The sequence below is a fragment of the Leptodactylus fuscus genome, chromosome 4 (genome assembly GCF_031893055.1).
Source record: "Leptodactylus fuscus isolate aLepFus1 chromosome 4, aLepFus1.hap2, whole genome shotgun sequence".
Taxonomy (NCBI): domain Eukaryota; kingdom Metazoa; phylum Chordata; class Amphibia; order Anura; family Leptodactylidae; genus Leptodactylus; species Leptodactylus fuscus.
The window spans coordinates 123,612,578-123,631,142 of NC_134268.1; the positions used below are offsets into that span (position 1 = coordinate 123,612,578).

At 41.0% G+C, this 18,565-nt stretch overlaps 1 protein-coding gene across 2 annotated transcripts in view; it reads right to left on the bottom strand.

The window, feature by feature from the left end:
• LOC142200567 (uncharacterized) overlaps positions 1-18,565 on the bottom strand; it is a 123,539-nt gene that overhangs the window by 66,316 nt on the left and 38,658 nt on the right. For both annotated transcript variants that reach the window (XM_075271010.1, XM_075271011.1), the window contains 2 exons: positions 18,471-18,510; positions 3,606-3,639 (listed from right to left, as the gene is read on the bottom strand). In XM_075271010.1, the coding sequence (XP_075127111.1) occupies positions 3,606-3,639; positions 18,471-18,510 (74 nt within the window). The remainder of the gene's footprint in view (positions 1-3,605; positions 3,640-18,470; positions 18,511-18,565) is intronic.

Genomic DNA, 18,565 nt, shown 5'->3' on the forward strand with positions numbered 1-18,565 from the left:
CTAAGCGAGCGGAGAAAGCAGCGGCGAGGGAGCGTGGCCAAGGTAAGTGCTCCGAAACTGGGGCTGATGTGGGGGGGGGGGGGGGGACATGAAGCTGGGGGCAGAGATGGGGGGGGGGACAAAAAACTGGAGGCAGAGATGGAGGGACAAGAAACTGGGACCAGAGATGGGGGAACATGATGCTGGGGGCAGAGATGGGGGGGGCAAGAAACTGGAGGCAGAGATGGAGGGACGAGATACTAGGGCCAGAGATGGGGGGACATGAAGCTGGGGGCAGAGATGGGGGGACAAGAAACTGGGGGCAGAGATGGGGGGGACAAGAAACTGGGGGGCAGAGATGGGGGGGACAAGAAACTGGGGGGCAGAGATGGGGGGGACACAAAACTAGGGGGAAGAGATGGGGGGGACACAAAACTAGGGGGAAGAGATGGGGGGACAAGGAACTGGAGGCAGAGATGGGGGGACAACACATATAAGCGGTTCAACGGCACCGCCAACCCGCAGACGAAGTCACGGGTAACTGCTAGTTATTTAATAATGGGGACTAAAAGAGACTTCTATTGATACTCCAGTCCTACTTATTGCTTATTGTGGAGGGATTCACCTACATTAATCTGGGGGACCCCAGATAGGAGTATTCTGCCTGCTCAGAGACAAGGCTATGTTGTGGCGTGGATACTAAAGAGGGTGCTTTGCTTTGGGAATAGATTACTTAACCCTGCCCTTTTCCTGCCTCACTAGTGACTGTATTGTTTCATCTATTTGAGTGAGGGGCTATTTTCTTTTCAATGGTTCATATATTATTTATTAAAAGTTAAGTTTGATATTTTATTTCTTCGGTTACTCCCTACTGTGCGTTTATTTAGTAAAAGCAGTAAAAAATATAATCTAAATTTGTTAAAGGGATTCTACCATTAAAAATCTTTTTTTCTGTGGCTATAGCTGTGGTCGTCTCTTACCTTTAGATGGGATCTCATTTTCTTCGGCGGCTTCACCTCTGTCGGCTCTGACACTAGTAGAGCCGACTGCGGCACCGCAGTCGGCTCTACTAGTGTCTCAGTGGCAGAGCCAACTGCGCAGGCGTCAGAAGAAAGACGAAAGAAGGGGAGGATCCAGCAGAAGATAGAGGCGGCACAGGATCCTGTTCTCGGGCAGCGGTGGGGACGTCCTCATCGCATTTTCAGTGCTGGGGCGTGCCCCCATCGCTGCCAGAGAACTAATTTACATACCAGTAAAAACCGGTATTACTAAGGAATGGCGCGGCGGAGATCCCATCTAAAGGTAAGAGACGAATAGCCTTTCTAAAGGCTATTCCGACGTGTTAACCACAGAAAAAAGATTTTTAATGGTAGAATCCCTTTAAGGCTTGGTTCACATCTGCATTCGATATTCCGTTTGTGAATTGCTTGATGCAGAGTAAACACCATGATAACAAAATGGAAAAAAAAAAAAGATAGAATTTTTTTGGTGGGTTTTCACATGAACCCACAAAATTTTTTTACTAAAACTTAGAACTTATGTACCCCCAAACTGCAGCAACTAAAAATATACATTACATATACATATGTAGACCAGCAAAAAATAAAGCAGAGTTGGAAAATATGAAAAAAAAAAAGTTGGAGCTGTAAAACTATCCTCCATCCTCTTTAAAAGAGTAACACTGTGAAATATTATTAGTAACACCTGAGATCAGGACTTTACGCATGGCTTTTGGGACATCTGAATCATGGCAATGCAAAAGTGCTGCTGTGCTGACCCAGACTGCGGTCCACTTGATTGAGATCAAGGGGTAACAAATCTTTTACCATGGCAACCAAGAGCCCAGGCCTATCAATAATGTGCTTCTATCACAGGTTGCCATCGGTATACAGAAGAAAAAGTTTGTTTTTGTACCGTGTTAGCCAGTGGGTATGAAATATAAAAAAACCTAAAAACTTGAGAGTCTTCAGTAGATGATACCTTTTTTAATGGCTAACTCATAATGATGACAGAATATAACGTTTCGAAGCTCTTTGGCTTCTTCTTCAGATATAACAAAGTAATTTCTGAAGGATGCATATTTATGTACAGTTGAAAACCAAATCACCAGGGCCACCAGAATACCAAGATCAGATTTAATAAAATACAATACCAAACAGGAAAACAACCGGGTGCCTCTGGTCGTCACATATAACCCACACCTGGAGACGCTGAGAGGAATCACACGCAAATTACATCCACTACTGCAAAAAGACAACAGTCTAAAATCCATATTTCCAGACCCCCCTCTCCTGTGCTATAGACAGCTACCAAACCTCAGGAATATGGTTATTAGCAGCTCACTGTCACCTCCAACTAACACAGGAACATTCCCATGCGAACAGAAAAGGTGTAAAACCTGCCCTCACATACTGACCACTAACAGGATAGAGATACCACACCTGTAACATACCTAATGTAGTGTATTTAATAATGTGCACCAAATGTTCCACTGAAAATCTATATGTTGGAGAAACCGGTTAGAAGCTCAGAATGAGAATTAATTCACATCGCCATACAATTAAGAGAACAAAGGATGGACCTTCCCAAGCCAAAACATTTCTGCAATGAGGATCATAATATCACCAATGACATGAAAATTTTGGTTTTAAGAGGGAATTTTAAATCAAGGAAACAGAGATGGATTTATGAGTACAAGAGCATGACCCTATTTAACACTCTGGAGAATGGAATGAATGTCTCACATGGGTTCACGTCATTCTATAGAGATCACTGAACTAAGACAGCCATAAAGATAAGAACCTGGGAACTGCGAATTGTTTACATGTATATACTAATAAGCCTTTTCTCCCCTCCCTCCTGAAATCCTATCCCTATGTGTCCAGTTGTGCATCCATCAGAAATTGCTTTTAGTTATATCTGAAGAAGAAGCCAAATAACCTTGAAACGTTATATTCTGTCATCATTATGAGTTAGCCATTAAAAAAGGTATCATCTACTGAAAACTCAAGTTTTTTTGTTTTTATTTATAGGCTGCCATCGATCAATGAATTTTACAATACACTGCAAAACTGCAATACATTAGTTTTGCAGCATATTGTGTGAGTGACCAGATCTCCTAGGTTTCAAGTCTCCTACTCTATGTAAACATAAAAGTAAAAAAAAAAATTGAACACACACATTGTCTATCCCATCTGTAAAAGCTAGAACTATAAAGATATTAAAATATTTGAATTTCATATGGTAAAATCCATAGTGTGTGTGTGGGGGGGGGGATTAAGAAATGGCCAAACCGTTGTTTTACCTCCCCAAAAAGTAATCAAAAAGCAAAAAAACAGCAATCATCAGAAAAATCCCAAAGTAATATAAAAGTACAAATTTCCCTGCAAAAAATAGGACACGCAGTGCCATACATGTATAGAGTCATGTGATAGATTATCATAACTAAAATATATACTTTATTTTCCAAAGTTTAGGATTTTTGAAGCAGTATTAAAATGCGCATAAATCATACTGGCCTGCAGAAAATCTATTCATCTATGATCTATTCATTTGTTTATTGAAAAAAAAAAAAAAAAAAAAGATACCGGAGTGAATAAGCAAGAGTATTCATAAAAGCAACTTACTTTTCTTGTCGTCTTAGATTATATTCCCAAAAATCTAAAAAAGAAAAAGCTGTGAGGAAACAACACTCAGAACACTGTCTTATGAAGACCCCATGCATGACAAAGTTTGCCTCTGATCCACATCTGAGATTGCAGTGGAATACAGTTGGATGATATTAGTCTTGGCCATGCAAACGTATGGGAACGAGGCTATGGAACTCTTCCACATGATCACTTTTTTTTGTGAGTTCTACTCAAGTTTACAACAGACAGGACTCACATTCAACACTGATGCATTCTATTGGATATGCATATTTACAAGAAAGTCTTCTTTCAGGGGCTCTCAGGCCCAAACAATTGACACCCAACAGACTGCATTACAGACTATGGGATCTGCCAGGTTTCATGGGTATAGTGGCTTCCAAAGAATTTGTACTCCTTGAACTTTTTCACATTTTGTCACTTTACAACCACAAATGTAAATGCATTTTATTGAGATTTTAAATGATAGACCAACACAAAGTAGCAGATAATTGTGAAGTGGAACAAAAATGATACATATTAATCAAATAATAATCTGAAAAGGGTGATGTGTAAAAGTATTCAGTTCCCTGTACTCTGATACCCCAAAATAAAATCCAGTGCGCACAATTGCCTTCATAAGTCACTTAGTTAGTTAATAGAGTCCAGCTTTGTATAATTTAATCTCAGTATAAATACACCAGTTCTGTGAAGGACTCAGTGGTTTGTTAGAGAACACTAGTGAACAAACAGCATCATGAAGACCAATGAACTCACCAAACAAAACAGAGATAAATTTTTGGAGAAGTTTAAAGCAGTGTCGGGTTATAAAAATATATCACAAGCTCTGAGCATCTCAAGGAGCACTGTTCAATCCATCATTTAAAAATTGAAAAAAGATTCTACAGCTGCAAACCTACCAATACATGGTAATACACCTAAACTAGCAGATCGAGCAAGGAAAGCACTGGACAGCAAAGCAGCCAAGAGACCCATGGTCACCCTAGAGAAGTTGGAAATATCCACAACACAACTATAAGTCATGCACTCTACAAATCTGGCCTTTATGGAAGAGTGGCAAGAAGACAAGCATTGTTCAAAGAAAGACATAAGAAGTGCTGTTTGCAGTTTGCCACGCCATATAGGGGACATAGGAAAAATACGAAAAAACAACTAAAGGCAAACAAATTTTAGATGATAATCCAAAAAAATATAATCGAGAACATGGACAATGGAATCATCATATGTAAAAGAATGATTTATTTGAAAATATTAAAAAACATTGATACAACACAGTACAAAAGACAAACATATGCATATAAGGGGACCAATGCTACCTGTCAAAGAACATACGTGGTAGTTGAAAAAATGTGTAAATATATAACAAAAATGTAGTCCAGCAAAAAAGTATGGTGATAAACAATAGCCTTTAGCAGAGAAATCAACATAAGTGAGTGTTTATATGTAGTGAAGTCATAGTGACAGCTTTCATATGGGAGTGGATGTAGTTAGCTCTGCATAAGGACAAGTGTAAAAAATAAAAAGTTTGAAAAAGTAAAAATAAAAAAAGTTTAAATAAGTTTAAAATAAATTAGAAATAAAGCCCCAAAAATCCCATTTTCCCCATATAAAATGTTTTATTATGTAAAATAAAGAAAAAAACATTACATATTTGGTATCGCTGTGTCCGTAATAACCTGAACAATAAAATTAAAACATTATTTAATCCGAACAGCGAACGACGTAAACAAAAAAAAAAAAAACGTAGAAAACCGCACAAAATAATGATTCACCACCTTTCCCTTACAAAATGTTCAATAAAAAGTAATCAAATGGTCAGATGAAAACCAAAATGGTACCAATAAAAAGCAGAGGTCATCCCACAAAAAATAAGCCCTCAACCAGCTCTGTCTAGCGAAAAATAAAAATGTTATGCCTTTCAGAAGATGACGATGCAAAAATAATTGGTTTTTTTTCCTAAATTGAATTTTATTCTGCACAAATAGCAACACATTAAAAAAAATATATAAATGAGGTATCGCCGTAACCGTACCGACCCGCAGAATAAAGGTAACATGTTACTTATACTGTACTCTGCACGGGGGAAAAAAATAAATGCTAAAAAGCAATGTCAGAATTGAGGTTTCCTTTTACATCCCACCCAGAAGCAGTTAATAAAATGTAGTCAATAAGTTACAGGCACGCCAAAATGGTGGCATTGAGAAGTACATCTAATACCACAAACACCAAGCCCTCATATGGCCACATTGCCAGAAAATAAAAATAAAAATCTAGCTTGTACCATGTGAAGACAAAAACCCCAAAAGTCGTCAAATCATTAGGACATAAGTGGCTGCGACAAGAAGGAAATGTGTTAGCTGTGCGAGCGTTTTCAGGGGACACCCCATATTTAGAGCTTATGAGAGATAATACACCAGCGCTGATCCCTCAGAATGCCCCGCTTCCCCATCCGTGTCATAGGAGCTGGTGGAAAAATAGATTGGGATTTGGTGTACCCAATTTACTCTGCACAGCTTACATATTCACTTCGGGGTTACTAATGCTCACTACATCACTTGATAAATTCTTTGAGGGGTGCGGTTTTCAAAATGGGGTCACTTTCTAGAGGTTTCCACTGTTTTGACTCCTCAAGGGCTTTGTAAATGCGACATGGTTCCTGAAACTGATCACAGCCAGGTCTGCCCTCTAAAAGCTCCTTGGCGCACCTTCCCTTCTGCGTCTCGCTGTGCATCCATATATTAGTTTACACCCACAAGTGGGGTACTATGGTAGTCGGGAGAACGTGCATAACAAATTGTGGGATGTGTTTTCTCCTTTAACCCCTTGTGAATGTGCAAATTCTAGGGCTAAACGAATATATTAGTAAAATAAAATCAAATTTGAAAATTTCACCTCCATTTTGTATTAATTCCTGTTAAGCACTTATAGGGTTTAATTACTAGGTATATGTTGACTTGGCTTATTTAAGGGGTGCAGTTTTGAAAATGGGGTGATTTATGGGGGGCTTTAATACAAGGGTCTTTCAAAACCCCTTCAGAACTGGATTAGTCCCTTAAAAAATAGGTTTTGGAAATTTCTTGAAAATTTTGAATATTGTTGATTCACTTGTAAACCTTCTAATGTCCATAAAAAATAAAAGGGTGACTAAAGTTTGATGCCGACATAAAGCAGAGATCTGGGACATGAGATTTATGATATAATTTTGGAGGTCTGACTATCTGTATGTAATGCACATCATTTCAGACTTCATAAAATGCATATTTTTCAAAATTTCCACCAAATTTCCTATTTTTTCATAATTAAACACAAAATATATCTACCAAAATTTACCACTAACATGAAGTACAATGTGTTACGAGAAAACAATCTCAAAATCACTTTGGTAAGTTAAAGCGTTCCAAAGTTATTGCATGTCAGTTTTGAAAAATCGAGCTCGGTCAGGAAGTCAAATAGTGCCATCGGCGGGAAGGGGTTAATACCCACATATGACATTACATACAGTATCCCGGGTACACCAGTGTCATATATATGTCATACATGTGGCATCAACTGCAGTTTGGGCGCACAGCAGGGCGCAGAAGGGAAGGAGCGCTATGCGGCTTTTGGAGTACAGATTCAGGTTCAGATTTGGTATCTGGACGCCATGTCATGTTTGTAGAGCCTGTAAGGTACCAGAAAAGTGGATTCACCAAAGAAGTGACCACATTTTGAAAACTGCACCCCTCAAAGAATTTATCAGGGGGTTTAGTGAGTATTAGAATACCAGACGTGACTGCACAGCAGATGGTGAAGAGGGAATATATAAGCGGTGCGGAGAACATTGGGGACACCAAATTCCCTACTATGTCCCAGTAGCTCCTATGATTGGGGGAGTCACTCTGGGGGGTCACTTCTGGTATATTTTCCCTCATAAGCTGTAAATCTGGGGTGTCTGCTGATATTCGCTAGAACAAATTATATATTCCCTTCCTGACGCAGCCAGTTGTGTTCTAATGATTTGGCGATTTTGCGGGTTTTTGTCTTCAAATTGCTAGATGCTATATTTTCTTTATTTTTCTGGTGACACGGCCATATAAGGGCTTGTTGTTTGCGGGATGAGATGCATTTTGTAATGACACCATTTTTGGGTGCCTACAACTTATTGAAAACACTTTATTAACTCTTTCTTACTGGATTTAAAAAAAATAAAAATAAAAAATTAATTCTGGCATTGCGTTTTACCTTTTTAATTTTATGCCATGCAGTGTACAGTATAAGTAACATGTGACCTTTATTCTGCGGGTCGGTACGTTTTAGGCGATACCTCATTTATATTATTTTTTTATGCGATACTAATTCTGCAGAGGAAAAACACATTTGGGGACATAAATCAATGTTTTTTGCATCGCCATCTTCTGAGAGGCATAACATTTTTATTTTTCGGGTGACTGTTGGTTGAGGGCTTATTTTTTGCGGGACAATGTGTGCTTTTTACTGGTACTGTTTGGGTTGCATATTAATTTTTGATCACTTTTTATAACATTTTATAAGGTTTTTTCCGGGGGGGGTTTTCGGCGTTCACCGTGTACATTAAATATTATTTCAGTTTTATTGTACAGATTGTTATGGATGCGACGATACCAAATATGCATTGTTTATTAATTTTTAGTGCTTTTTTGATAGAATTCATTCTCTATAGAGAAAAAGGGATTTGGGGGCTTTATAACTTTATTTATTTTTTTTCATACACTTTATTTTAATTTTTTCACTTTTCCAGGTGTCCCTTTAGGACACTTCAATCAGCAATACTTTGATTGCTGATATAGTATGCAATGTGAGACACAGCATTGTGTCCCACATTGCATACCGTAGCAGGATGTCAGGCTGTACAGACGCACAGCCTGATGTCAGAAGGTCCTGGAAGGATCACCAGGTATGTGGGGGCTCCGGGCAGCCTGGGGTTACTGGCCAGACCCCTGGCTGCCTTTTACGGATATCGGCACCCCCCAATCTCACCGCGGGGGGTGCCGATATCACCGGACTGTCGGCGGATTCCTTTCGATTGCGCTGTGATGTTTCACGGCGCGATCGAAAGGGTTAAAATACCCAGTCGGACTCAGTTCCGACTGAACGTTGTTGAGGGGGGAGTTAGGTGTTAGTAACACTTAACCCCTGACCCCCCTGCACCCCTCCCCCCGCAAAAAGGGTAAAGACAGGACGTATTTTTACAATAGTCCAGTCTTTAGGTACCCGGACCGCTGGCCAGAAATTTACGTACGGCGGTCCTTATCCGGTTAATAGCCATTCTTTAGCTGTTGTAATATAGGTTAAGGAGCGTTCACACTACCGTCGGTGTCCGACAGCTAGTGTCCGCTGCTAATGTCCGTTCAAAATCTTGTGCGGACATTAGCATCGGACACTAGCTGCGTCCGTGACATTTTGCATTGATTTAAATGGACATTGGGTGCGTTCATTTACTGTCCGTGGGTGTCCTTAATTGTCTGTTCCCAAAGATGTCCGACTTTTCAAACGGACAGAAAAAAATCTACACGTCGGGTTTTGCTGTCCATTTGAAAAGTTGGACATCTTTGGGAACGGACAGTTAAGGACAGGCACGGACTGTAAAAGAACTCGATATCCATTTAAATCAGTCTTTCTCAAAGTGGGCGAAAACGCCCCCTTGTGGGCGCTGGAGGCCTATAGGGGGGCAGTAAAGGGCACAGAGAAGATTGGGGGGCGTTGAAGCGGTTTAGGGGGGCGATGTCTAATTTAAAGGGGTGGTATCATAACAATGATTCTAACTATACTGCTTGTTAATGTGGATTTAAGACTTTTCCTAAATACACTGCTTCAGCAAAACTGCTTTGTTTGTCCACTATCTTACTTTATTCACTTCATTATGGACACTAGCACCTGGCCCCCTGCTCATTGCTGAGGGAGCCGCATGACATAGCTCCCTGCTGTGTGGGGGGAGAGAGGGGGGGGGTGAGTGTACGGAGTCAGCCTGTGTCTGCACCACACATACACATCACATACACATCACCTAGCTCCCTGCTGTGAGATAGAGAGGGGGATTGGAATAAGTGCTGCTTTCTTATATAAAACAGTCTAAATCCTACTGGGCTAAAGGACCTGGTCTCTCTGTTCACTACAAAAGCCAATCCCGCAATGGTACCCTGGATTGTGGTCCATCGTTCAACGATTTTTGATAGCATTCCCATCATCGTATTTGTGTGAACGTGGATTTAGTGCTGTGGCAACGTTGCTAACTAAAAAGAGAAATCGGTTGCAGATTACCGAACGCGGTGACTTACGGCTGTTTTTGAGTAAATTCGAGCCTGATATTAACAAACTTGTTAAAAATCATCAAATTCATCCTTCACATTAGATTAGTTTTAAAATTAAAATTGAAATGTTTGTTTTAATAACATGAATAAAAGTTTTCTACTAAAATTGACACCATCAGAGACAGTCTCACCCTACTCCCCCGACAACCCCTCTACCCAACTACTTGCTGCTCCTCATCCCTGACCTGTTTCTCCTCCATAACTGACGAAAAACTCTCCTCCCTAATCTCCAAATCCCACCTCACCTCCTGCGTGCTCGACCCGATCCAGTCACATCTCATCCCCAAACTCGCTGAAGTCATTACTCCGGCCCTAACTCATCTCTTCAATCTATCCCTAACCAATGGATCCTTCCCCTCAGCCTTCAAACACGCCACTGTCACTCCTATACTTAAGAAACCGTCCCTCGACCCATCCTCTCCTGCCAACTATCGTCCCATCTCTCTGCTCCTGTATGCCTCAAAACTTCTTGAGCAGCATGTCCACTCCGAACTCTCCTCCTATTTCTCATCCAACCTGCTCTTTGACAGACTACAGTCAGGCTTCAGACCCCGGCACTCCACTGAAACTGCCCTAACAAAAGTCACTAATGACCTGCTAACCGCCAAAGCCAAGCGCCATTACTCTGTCCTCCTCCTCCTCGACCTCTCCTCTGCCTTTGACAGTTGACCACTCCCTCCTGTTAGAAATTCTCTCATCCCTTGGTATCTCAGACCTGGCCCATTCCTGGATCTCCTCATACCTCACCGACTGCACATTCAGCGTCTCCCACTCGCACACCACCTCCTCACCTCACCCTCTCTCTGTAGGTGTCCCCCAGGGCTCCGTCCTAGGACCCCTCCTGTTCTCCATCTACACCCTTGGCCTGGGCCAACTCATAAAATCTCATGGCTTCCAGTACCACTGCTATGCCGATGACACCTAAATCTACATCTCTGGACCAGACATGACCTCCCTGCTGGCCAGAATTCCAGATTGTTTAGCGGCCGTAGCCTCCTTCCTCTCCTCCCGCTTTCTCAAACTCAACATGGAGAAAACAGATTTTATCATCTTCAGCTCATCCTGTATGGCCCCTCCACCTGACCCATCTATCAAAGTTAATGGAACCACAATTACCCCTGTCCCACAGGCCCGATGCCTTGGGGTAACCTTGGACTCTGACCTATCCTTCAAGCCACATATTGAAGCCCTCAACACTTCCTGCCGCCTCCAGCTCAAGAACATCCACCAAATTCGCCCCTTCCTCACCCAGGAAACTACCAAGATGCTCGTCCAGGCCCTCACAATCTCCCGCCTAGACTACTGCAACACCCTTCTCCATGGACTCCCAGCAAACACCCTCGCCCCCCTCCAGTCCACCTTAAACTGTGCTGCTCGCTTAATCCACCTCAACCCCCCCCCCCCCCGATCTTCATCGGCTGCTCCCCTCTGCCAGTCCCTCCACTGGCTACCTATAGCCCAGCGAATTGAGTTCAAGCTACTAACGCTAATATACAAAGCCATCCACAACCTGTCCCCTCCATATATCTCTGACCTAATCTCCCGCTACCTGCCCACACGTAACCTCAGATCCTCCAATGACCTCCTGCTCCGCTCTTCTCTCATCCGCTCCTCACACAACAGTCTCCAAGATTTCTCCCGTGTATCCCCCATACTCTGGAACTCCTTACAACGACACATAAGACTGACCCCCACAATCACAGGCTTCAAGAAGGCCCTGAAGACTCACCTATTCAGGAAGGCCTACAACCTCCAATAACACTATCACCGAACCACCATCTGTACAGTCTACCCCTCTCCTTCTGTCTCTACCCCCTTCCCTCATAGATTGTAAGCCCTCGCGGGCAGGGACCTCTGCCTCACTGTGCCAGTCAGTCATTGTTAGTATTATATCTACCTGTATATTCTGTGTATTGTATGTAACCCCCAAATTATGCAACCCCCAAATGTAAAGCACCATGGAATTAATGGTACTATATAAATAAATTAATTATTAATAATAATAATAATAATAATAATAATAATAATAATAATAATAATAATAATAATAATAATAAAAAAGTTTTCCTAATATTACAAAATGGTGTTTTACATTACCCTCATCAGAAAGTCTTATTTTCACATGACACACAATTTAATTATCAACATAATGACTGCGATTGTGATATTTAAGATGTAGTAAAGTAAAAAAATTTGGGTGGGCGCTAGAAAATAATTAATTCTCGAAGTGGGCGGTAGACAAAATAAGTTTGAGAACCTCTGATTTAAATCCATGCAAAATGTCACGGACAAAGCTAGTGTCCGCTGTTAATGTCCGCACAAGATTTTATTTAATTTAATAATCTAATGTCAGGAAAAAAAATCACTTCAAGTTTATGAGAAATTTGAAGTATATCAGAGTTCACAGCGTATACAATCATGTTTAGCGTATGAGGCGTAGGAACTGAGTCTTATTTCAGCGAGTAGGTTACCCGTTTTAACGAGTGAGAAAGTTTTTATACATTTTTATACTAGAAACGTCAACTTTTATTCATCATTATGTTTTATATAACAACCGATCCTATTAAAATTTATTCTCAATAATAAGGTTATTTGCAGTGTGTGTGGTTTTGCTTGTACGCAGGCCATACCGTACGTTATGCTGAAAAGACATGTTCGGGGCATGCCCCTACATGTGTTCGGACATGTCCCTACATGTCAAAACATGTTTTGCGCTGTACGCCTGCGCAGAAGCATGGTACGTAGTTGTCTTAGAGTTTTGTATGGACGTCACAACATGTTTTGTTATCTTCAGGGCTGTGTACAATCATGACTCACGACACCACGCTGAAGAGCATGGATTGTTCACACCAGCAATAAAAAATAAAAAAAGGTATATTATTTTATCTTAAATAACCTATAGACACTTTGCGCTGAAATGAATGATATTCCTTTCTATCAAAGAAATATCATTTATGCCAGCGCAAAAAAAAAAAAAAAATCAGGTTAACCTACACTCACCGGCCACTTTATTAGGTACACCTGTCCAACTGCTCGTTAACACTTAATTTCTAATCAGCCAATCACATGGCGGCAACTCAGTGCATTTAGGCAGGTAGACATGGTCAAGACAATCTCCTGCAGTTCAAACCGAGCATCAGTATGGGGAAGAAAGGTGATTTGAGTGCCTTTGAACGTGGCATGGTTGTTGGTGCCAGAAGGGCTGGTCTGAGTATTTCAGAAACTGCTGATCTACTGGGATTTTCACGCACAACCATCTCTAGGGTTTACAGAGAATGGTCCGAAAAAGAAAAAACATCCAGTGAGCGGCAGTTCTGTGGGCGGAAATGCGTTGTTGCCAGAGGTCAGAGGAGAATGGTCAGACTGGTTCGAGCTGATAGAAAGGCAACAGTGACTCAAATAGCCACCCGTTACAACCAAGGTAGCCAGAAGAGCATCTCTGAACGCACAGTACGTCGAACTTTGAGGCAGATGGGCTACAGCAGCAGAAGACCACACCGGGTGCCACTCCTTTCAGCTAAGAACAGGAAACTGAGGCTACAATTTGCACAAGCTCATCGAAATTGGACAATTGAAGATTGGAAAAACGTTGCCTGGTCTGATGAGTCTCGATTTCTGCTGCGACATTCGGATGGTAGGGTCAGAATTTGGCGTCAACAACATGAAAGCATGGATCCATCCTGCCTTGTATCAACGGTTCAGGTGGTGGTGTCATGGTGTGGGGAATATTTTCTTGGCACTCTTTGGGCCCCTTGGTACCAATTGAGCATCGTTGCAACGCCAAAGCCTACCTGAGTATTGTTGCTGACCATGTCCATCCCTTTATGACCACAATGTACCCAACATCTGATGGCTACTTTCAGCAGGATAATGCGCCATGTCATAAAGCTGGAATCATCTCAGACTGGTTTCTTGAACATGACAATGAGTTCACTGTACTCCAATGGCCTCTGCAGTCACCAGATCTCAATCCAATAGAGCATCTTTGGGTTGTGGTGGAACGGGAGATTCGCATCATGGATGTGCAGCCGACAAATCTGCGGCAACTGTGTGATGCCATCATGTCAATATGGACCAAAATCTCTGAGGAATGCTTCCAGCACCTTGTTGAATCTATGCCACGAAGAATTGAGGCAGTTCTGAAGGCAAAAGGGGGTCCAACCCGTTACTAGCATGGTGTACCTAATAAAGTGGCCGGTGAGTGTATATTACAACAGCGAAAGAATGGCTATTAATATACTCCTGATAGAACATGAATCAGGAGGAATGGAGAAATCGTATATAAAAGGGGGCGTGGTATCATAATAAAAGGGGGGCGTGGAGAAAGCAGAATAATCATATAAAAGGTGGGTTATCATAATAATTGGGACGTGATGTCAAAATAATCATATAAAAGGGGGCGCGGTCATATAATAAAAGGGGGCTTGGTGATGTCATAAAAGGGGCGGAGCACCGGTCACTTTTTAGTTTGACGAGAAGTGGGTCTGTAACACTACTCAAATGGGTTGTCCATTTTTGCCTGGACAACCTCTTTAACCCCTTGCCGCCGATGGCACTTTTTGACTTCCTGACCAAGCTAGATTTTTCAAAACTGACGTGTCACTTTATGTGGCAATAACTTTGGAATGCTTTAGCTTACCAAAGTGATTTTGAGATTGTTTTTTCGTAACACATTATACTTCATGTTAGTAGTAATTTTGGTTGATATGTTTTGTGTTTAATTATGAAAAAATAGGAAATTTGGTGGAAATTTTGAAAAATATGCATTTTATAAAGTTTGAAATTATGTGCATTGCATACAGATAGTCAGAATGCCAAAATTATAACATAAATCTCATGTCCCAGATCTCTGCTTTATGTCGGCATCAAACTTTAGTCACCCTTTTATTTTTTATGGACATTAGAAGGTTTACAAGTGAAACAACAATATTCAAAATTGTCAAGAGATTTCCAAAACCAATTTTTTAAGGGACTAAAACAGTTATGAAGGGGTTTTGAAAGACCCTTGTATTAAACCCCCCCATAAATCACCCCACTTTCAAAACTGCACCCCTTAAATAAGCCAAAACAACATATCCCTAGTATTTTAATCCTATAAGTGCTTAACAGGAATTAATACAAAATGGAGGTGAAATTTTCAAATTTGATTTTATTTTACTAATATTTTCGTTTAGCCCTAGAATTTGCACATTCACAAGGGGATAAAGGAGAAAACGCATCCCACAATTTGTTATGCAAGTTCTCCTGACATAGTACCCCACTTGTGAGTGTAAACTAATATATGGACGCACAGCGAGACGTAGAAGTGAAGGCGCGCCAAGGAGCTTTTAGAGGGCAGATCTGGTTGTGATCAGTTTCAGGAACCATGTCGCATTTACAAAGCCCTTGAGGTGTCAAAACAGTGAAAACCTCTAGAAAGTGACCCCGTTTTGAAAACCACACCTCTCAAAGAATTTATCAAGTGATGTAGTGAGCATTAGTAACCCCAAAGTGAATATGTAAGCTGTGCAGAGTAAATTGGGTACACCAAATCCCATTCTATTTTCGCACTAGCTCCTATGACACGGATGGGGAAGAGGGGCATTCTGGGGGATCAGCGCTGGTGTATTATCCCTCATAAGCTCTAAATATGGGGTGTCCCCTGAAAACACTCGCACAGCTAACACATTTCCTTCTTGTCGCAGCCACTTATGTCCTAATGATTTGACGACTTTTGGGGTTTTTGTCTTCACATGGTACAAGCTAGATTTTTATTTTTATTTTCTGGCAATGTGGCCATATGAGGGCTTGGTGTTTGTGGTATTAGATGTACTTCTCAATGCCACCATTTTGGCGTGCCTGTAACTTATTGACTACATTTTATTAACTGCTTCTGGGTGGCATGTAAAAGGAAACATCAATTCTGGCACTGCTTTTTAGCATTTTTTTTTTCCGTGCAGCATAATTAACATGTTACCTTTATTCTGCGGGTCGGTACGGTTACGGTGATACCTCATTTATATGATTTTTTAAAGCGTTGCTATTTGTGCAGAATAAAATTCAATTTAGGGGGAAAAAAATAAATTATTTTTGCATCGACATCTTCTGAAAGGCATAACATTTTTATTTCAGTAGACAGAGCTGGTTGAGGGCTTATTTTTTTGCGGGATGACCTCTGCTTTTTATTGGTATCATTTTGGTTTTCATCTGACCATTTGATTACTTTTTATTGAACATTTTGTAAGGGAAAGGTGGTGAATCATTGTTTTGTGCGGTTTTCTACTTTTTTTTTTTATTTTTTATGACGTTCACCGATCGAGTTAAATAATGTTTTAATTTTATTGTTTAGGTTATTACGGACGCGGTGATACCAAATATGTAATGTTTTTTTCTATTTTTCTTTATTTTACATAATAAAACATTTTATATGGGGAAAAAGGATTTTTGGGGCTTTATTTATTTCTAATTTATTTTAACCCCTTAGCGACCCTTGACGTAACTGTACGTCATGGGTCGCATGGGGATGTATGGAGCGAGCTCACACGCTGAGCTCGCTCCATACACGGCAGATGCCGGCTGTATAATACAGCCAGGACCTGCCAATAACAGCAGCGGTCGGTGCCCGAGCCGATCGCTGCTGTTAACCCTTTACACACTGCGGTCAAACGTGACCACAGTGTGTAAACGGCGCCGGCGGCATGGGCGCCGCCATGTTTCGCCGATCGCCGCCCTCCTGAACGTCACATGAGGGCGGTGATCGGTTGCTATGACAGCCGGAAGCCTATTGAAGGCTTCCAGGCTTGTCTCTGCACTAGATCTATTAGACGATGCCAGAGGCATCGTCTAATAGAAGTGCTGGGATTCTGCTATTCACTGCAGTACTGTAGTATTGCAGTGAATAGTATGAGCGATCAGACTCCCTAGGTTTCAAGGTACCTAAGGGGTCTGATCATAAATGTATAATAAGAAAAAAAAAAAGTTTTTAAAAGTATTAAAAAAATAAAAAAAATATAAAAGTTCAAATCACCCCCCTTTCCCTAGATTAGCTATAAAAGTAATTAAAGAACATTAAACATAAACATATTAGGTATCCCTGCGCTCCAAAATGCCCGAACTATTAGAATATTAAAACATTTATCCCGTACTGCGAACGGCGTAGCGGCAAAAAAAAATAAAAACCGCCAAAAAGCGTTTTTTTCAACACTTTGCCTCCTATAAAAAATTGAATAAAAAGTGATCAAACCATCAGATCTTTCCCCAAATGGTATCAATAGAAACGTCATCTTGTCCCGCATAAAAAGACACCACAACCAGCTCCATACATGGAAATATGAAAAAGTTACAGGTGTTAGAACATGATGACACAAAATTTTTTTTCTATTTTGCAAAGTTTATCATTTTTTTAAAAGTATCAAAACATTTCAAATACTATATAAATTTGGTATCACCGCGTTCGTACTGACACGTAGAACACAGGTAACATGTCATTTGTACCAAACAGTGAACGCTGTAAAAATTAAACCCATAAGAAAATGGCGCAAATGCATTTTTTCTCCAATTGCGCCTCATTCTGAATTTTTTTCCAGCTTCCCAGTACATTGCACAGCATACTGAATGATGCCATTACAAAGTACAATTTGTCCCGCAAACAATAAGCCATCATGTGACTCTGTGAACTGAAAAATGAAAAAGTTATGGCTCTTGAAATGTGAGGAGGGAAAAACGAAAATGCGAAACCAAAAAATGGCCGGGTCCTTAAGGGGTTAAACTTAAACTTTTTTATTTTTACTTTATCACTTTTTTTTTTCTGTCCCCATGGGGGATTAAAGCAGTGATCTGCTGATCACTGCTTCACTAGATATACGTTGCAATACACGTGTTACACGTGTATTGCAGTGTAGAGGAAGCTGTCAGCCTGTGTAGACGCACAGGACTGACAGCTTCCTTTTGGGCAGGATCAACCAGGTACGTGGAGGGGGTAAGTGACGGGGCAGACCCAGGGTCACTGATCAGACCCCAGGCTGCCCCCTACGAACATCGGCACCCCCCGAATCCGTCGTGGGGGTGCCAATCGGCACCATAATATCCCGAAACCCCTGAGATGCCGGTGGTCAAACATGACATCTCAGGGGTTAACACCCGCGATCGGACCCGGTTCCGACCGCAGGTGTTACAGGGCATTGTCAGCCGTATGTTACGGCTGACACCCGCAGGGTATGGTGCTCACACAGTTTCCGTACTATTACAGCGGATGTCAGAAAGGGGTTAAGCTGGCCACTCAGCAAAACCACGCATTCATGAGTATCAGAGCAGTTATCTAACTGCTGCTATCATATACTGAACTACCCATATTAATAATGTGAATAAAGTCTAGTAAAGTGAAAAGGTATATACAAATGAACACTATACAAAAAAAGGTACTATATAATTACTGGAATTTAAAAATAAATCTAATGATTTCGGAATACCCATAAACATCAAGTTAGTCCTGATTATGCTAAATTAATATTTTACTAGAAAATTATTTTGAATTACATACCACTTTTAACACCAATTTGAGAGGCACAGCTCTTCGAATCCTATGAGGAAGAAAATGGAAATTAAAACCAGCTGTCAATTCATAAACCCTTGCTA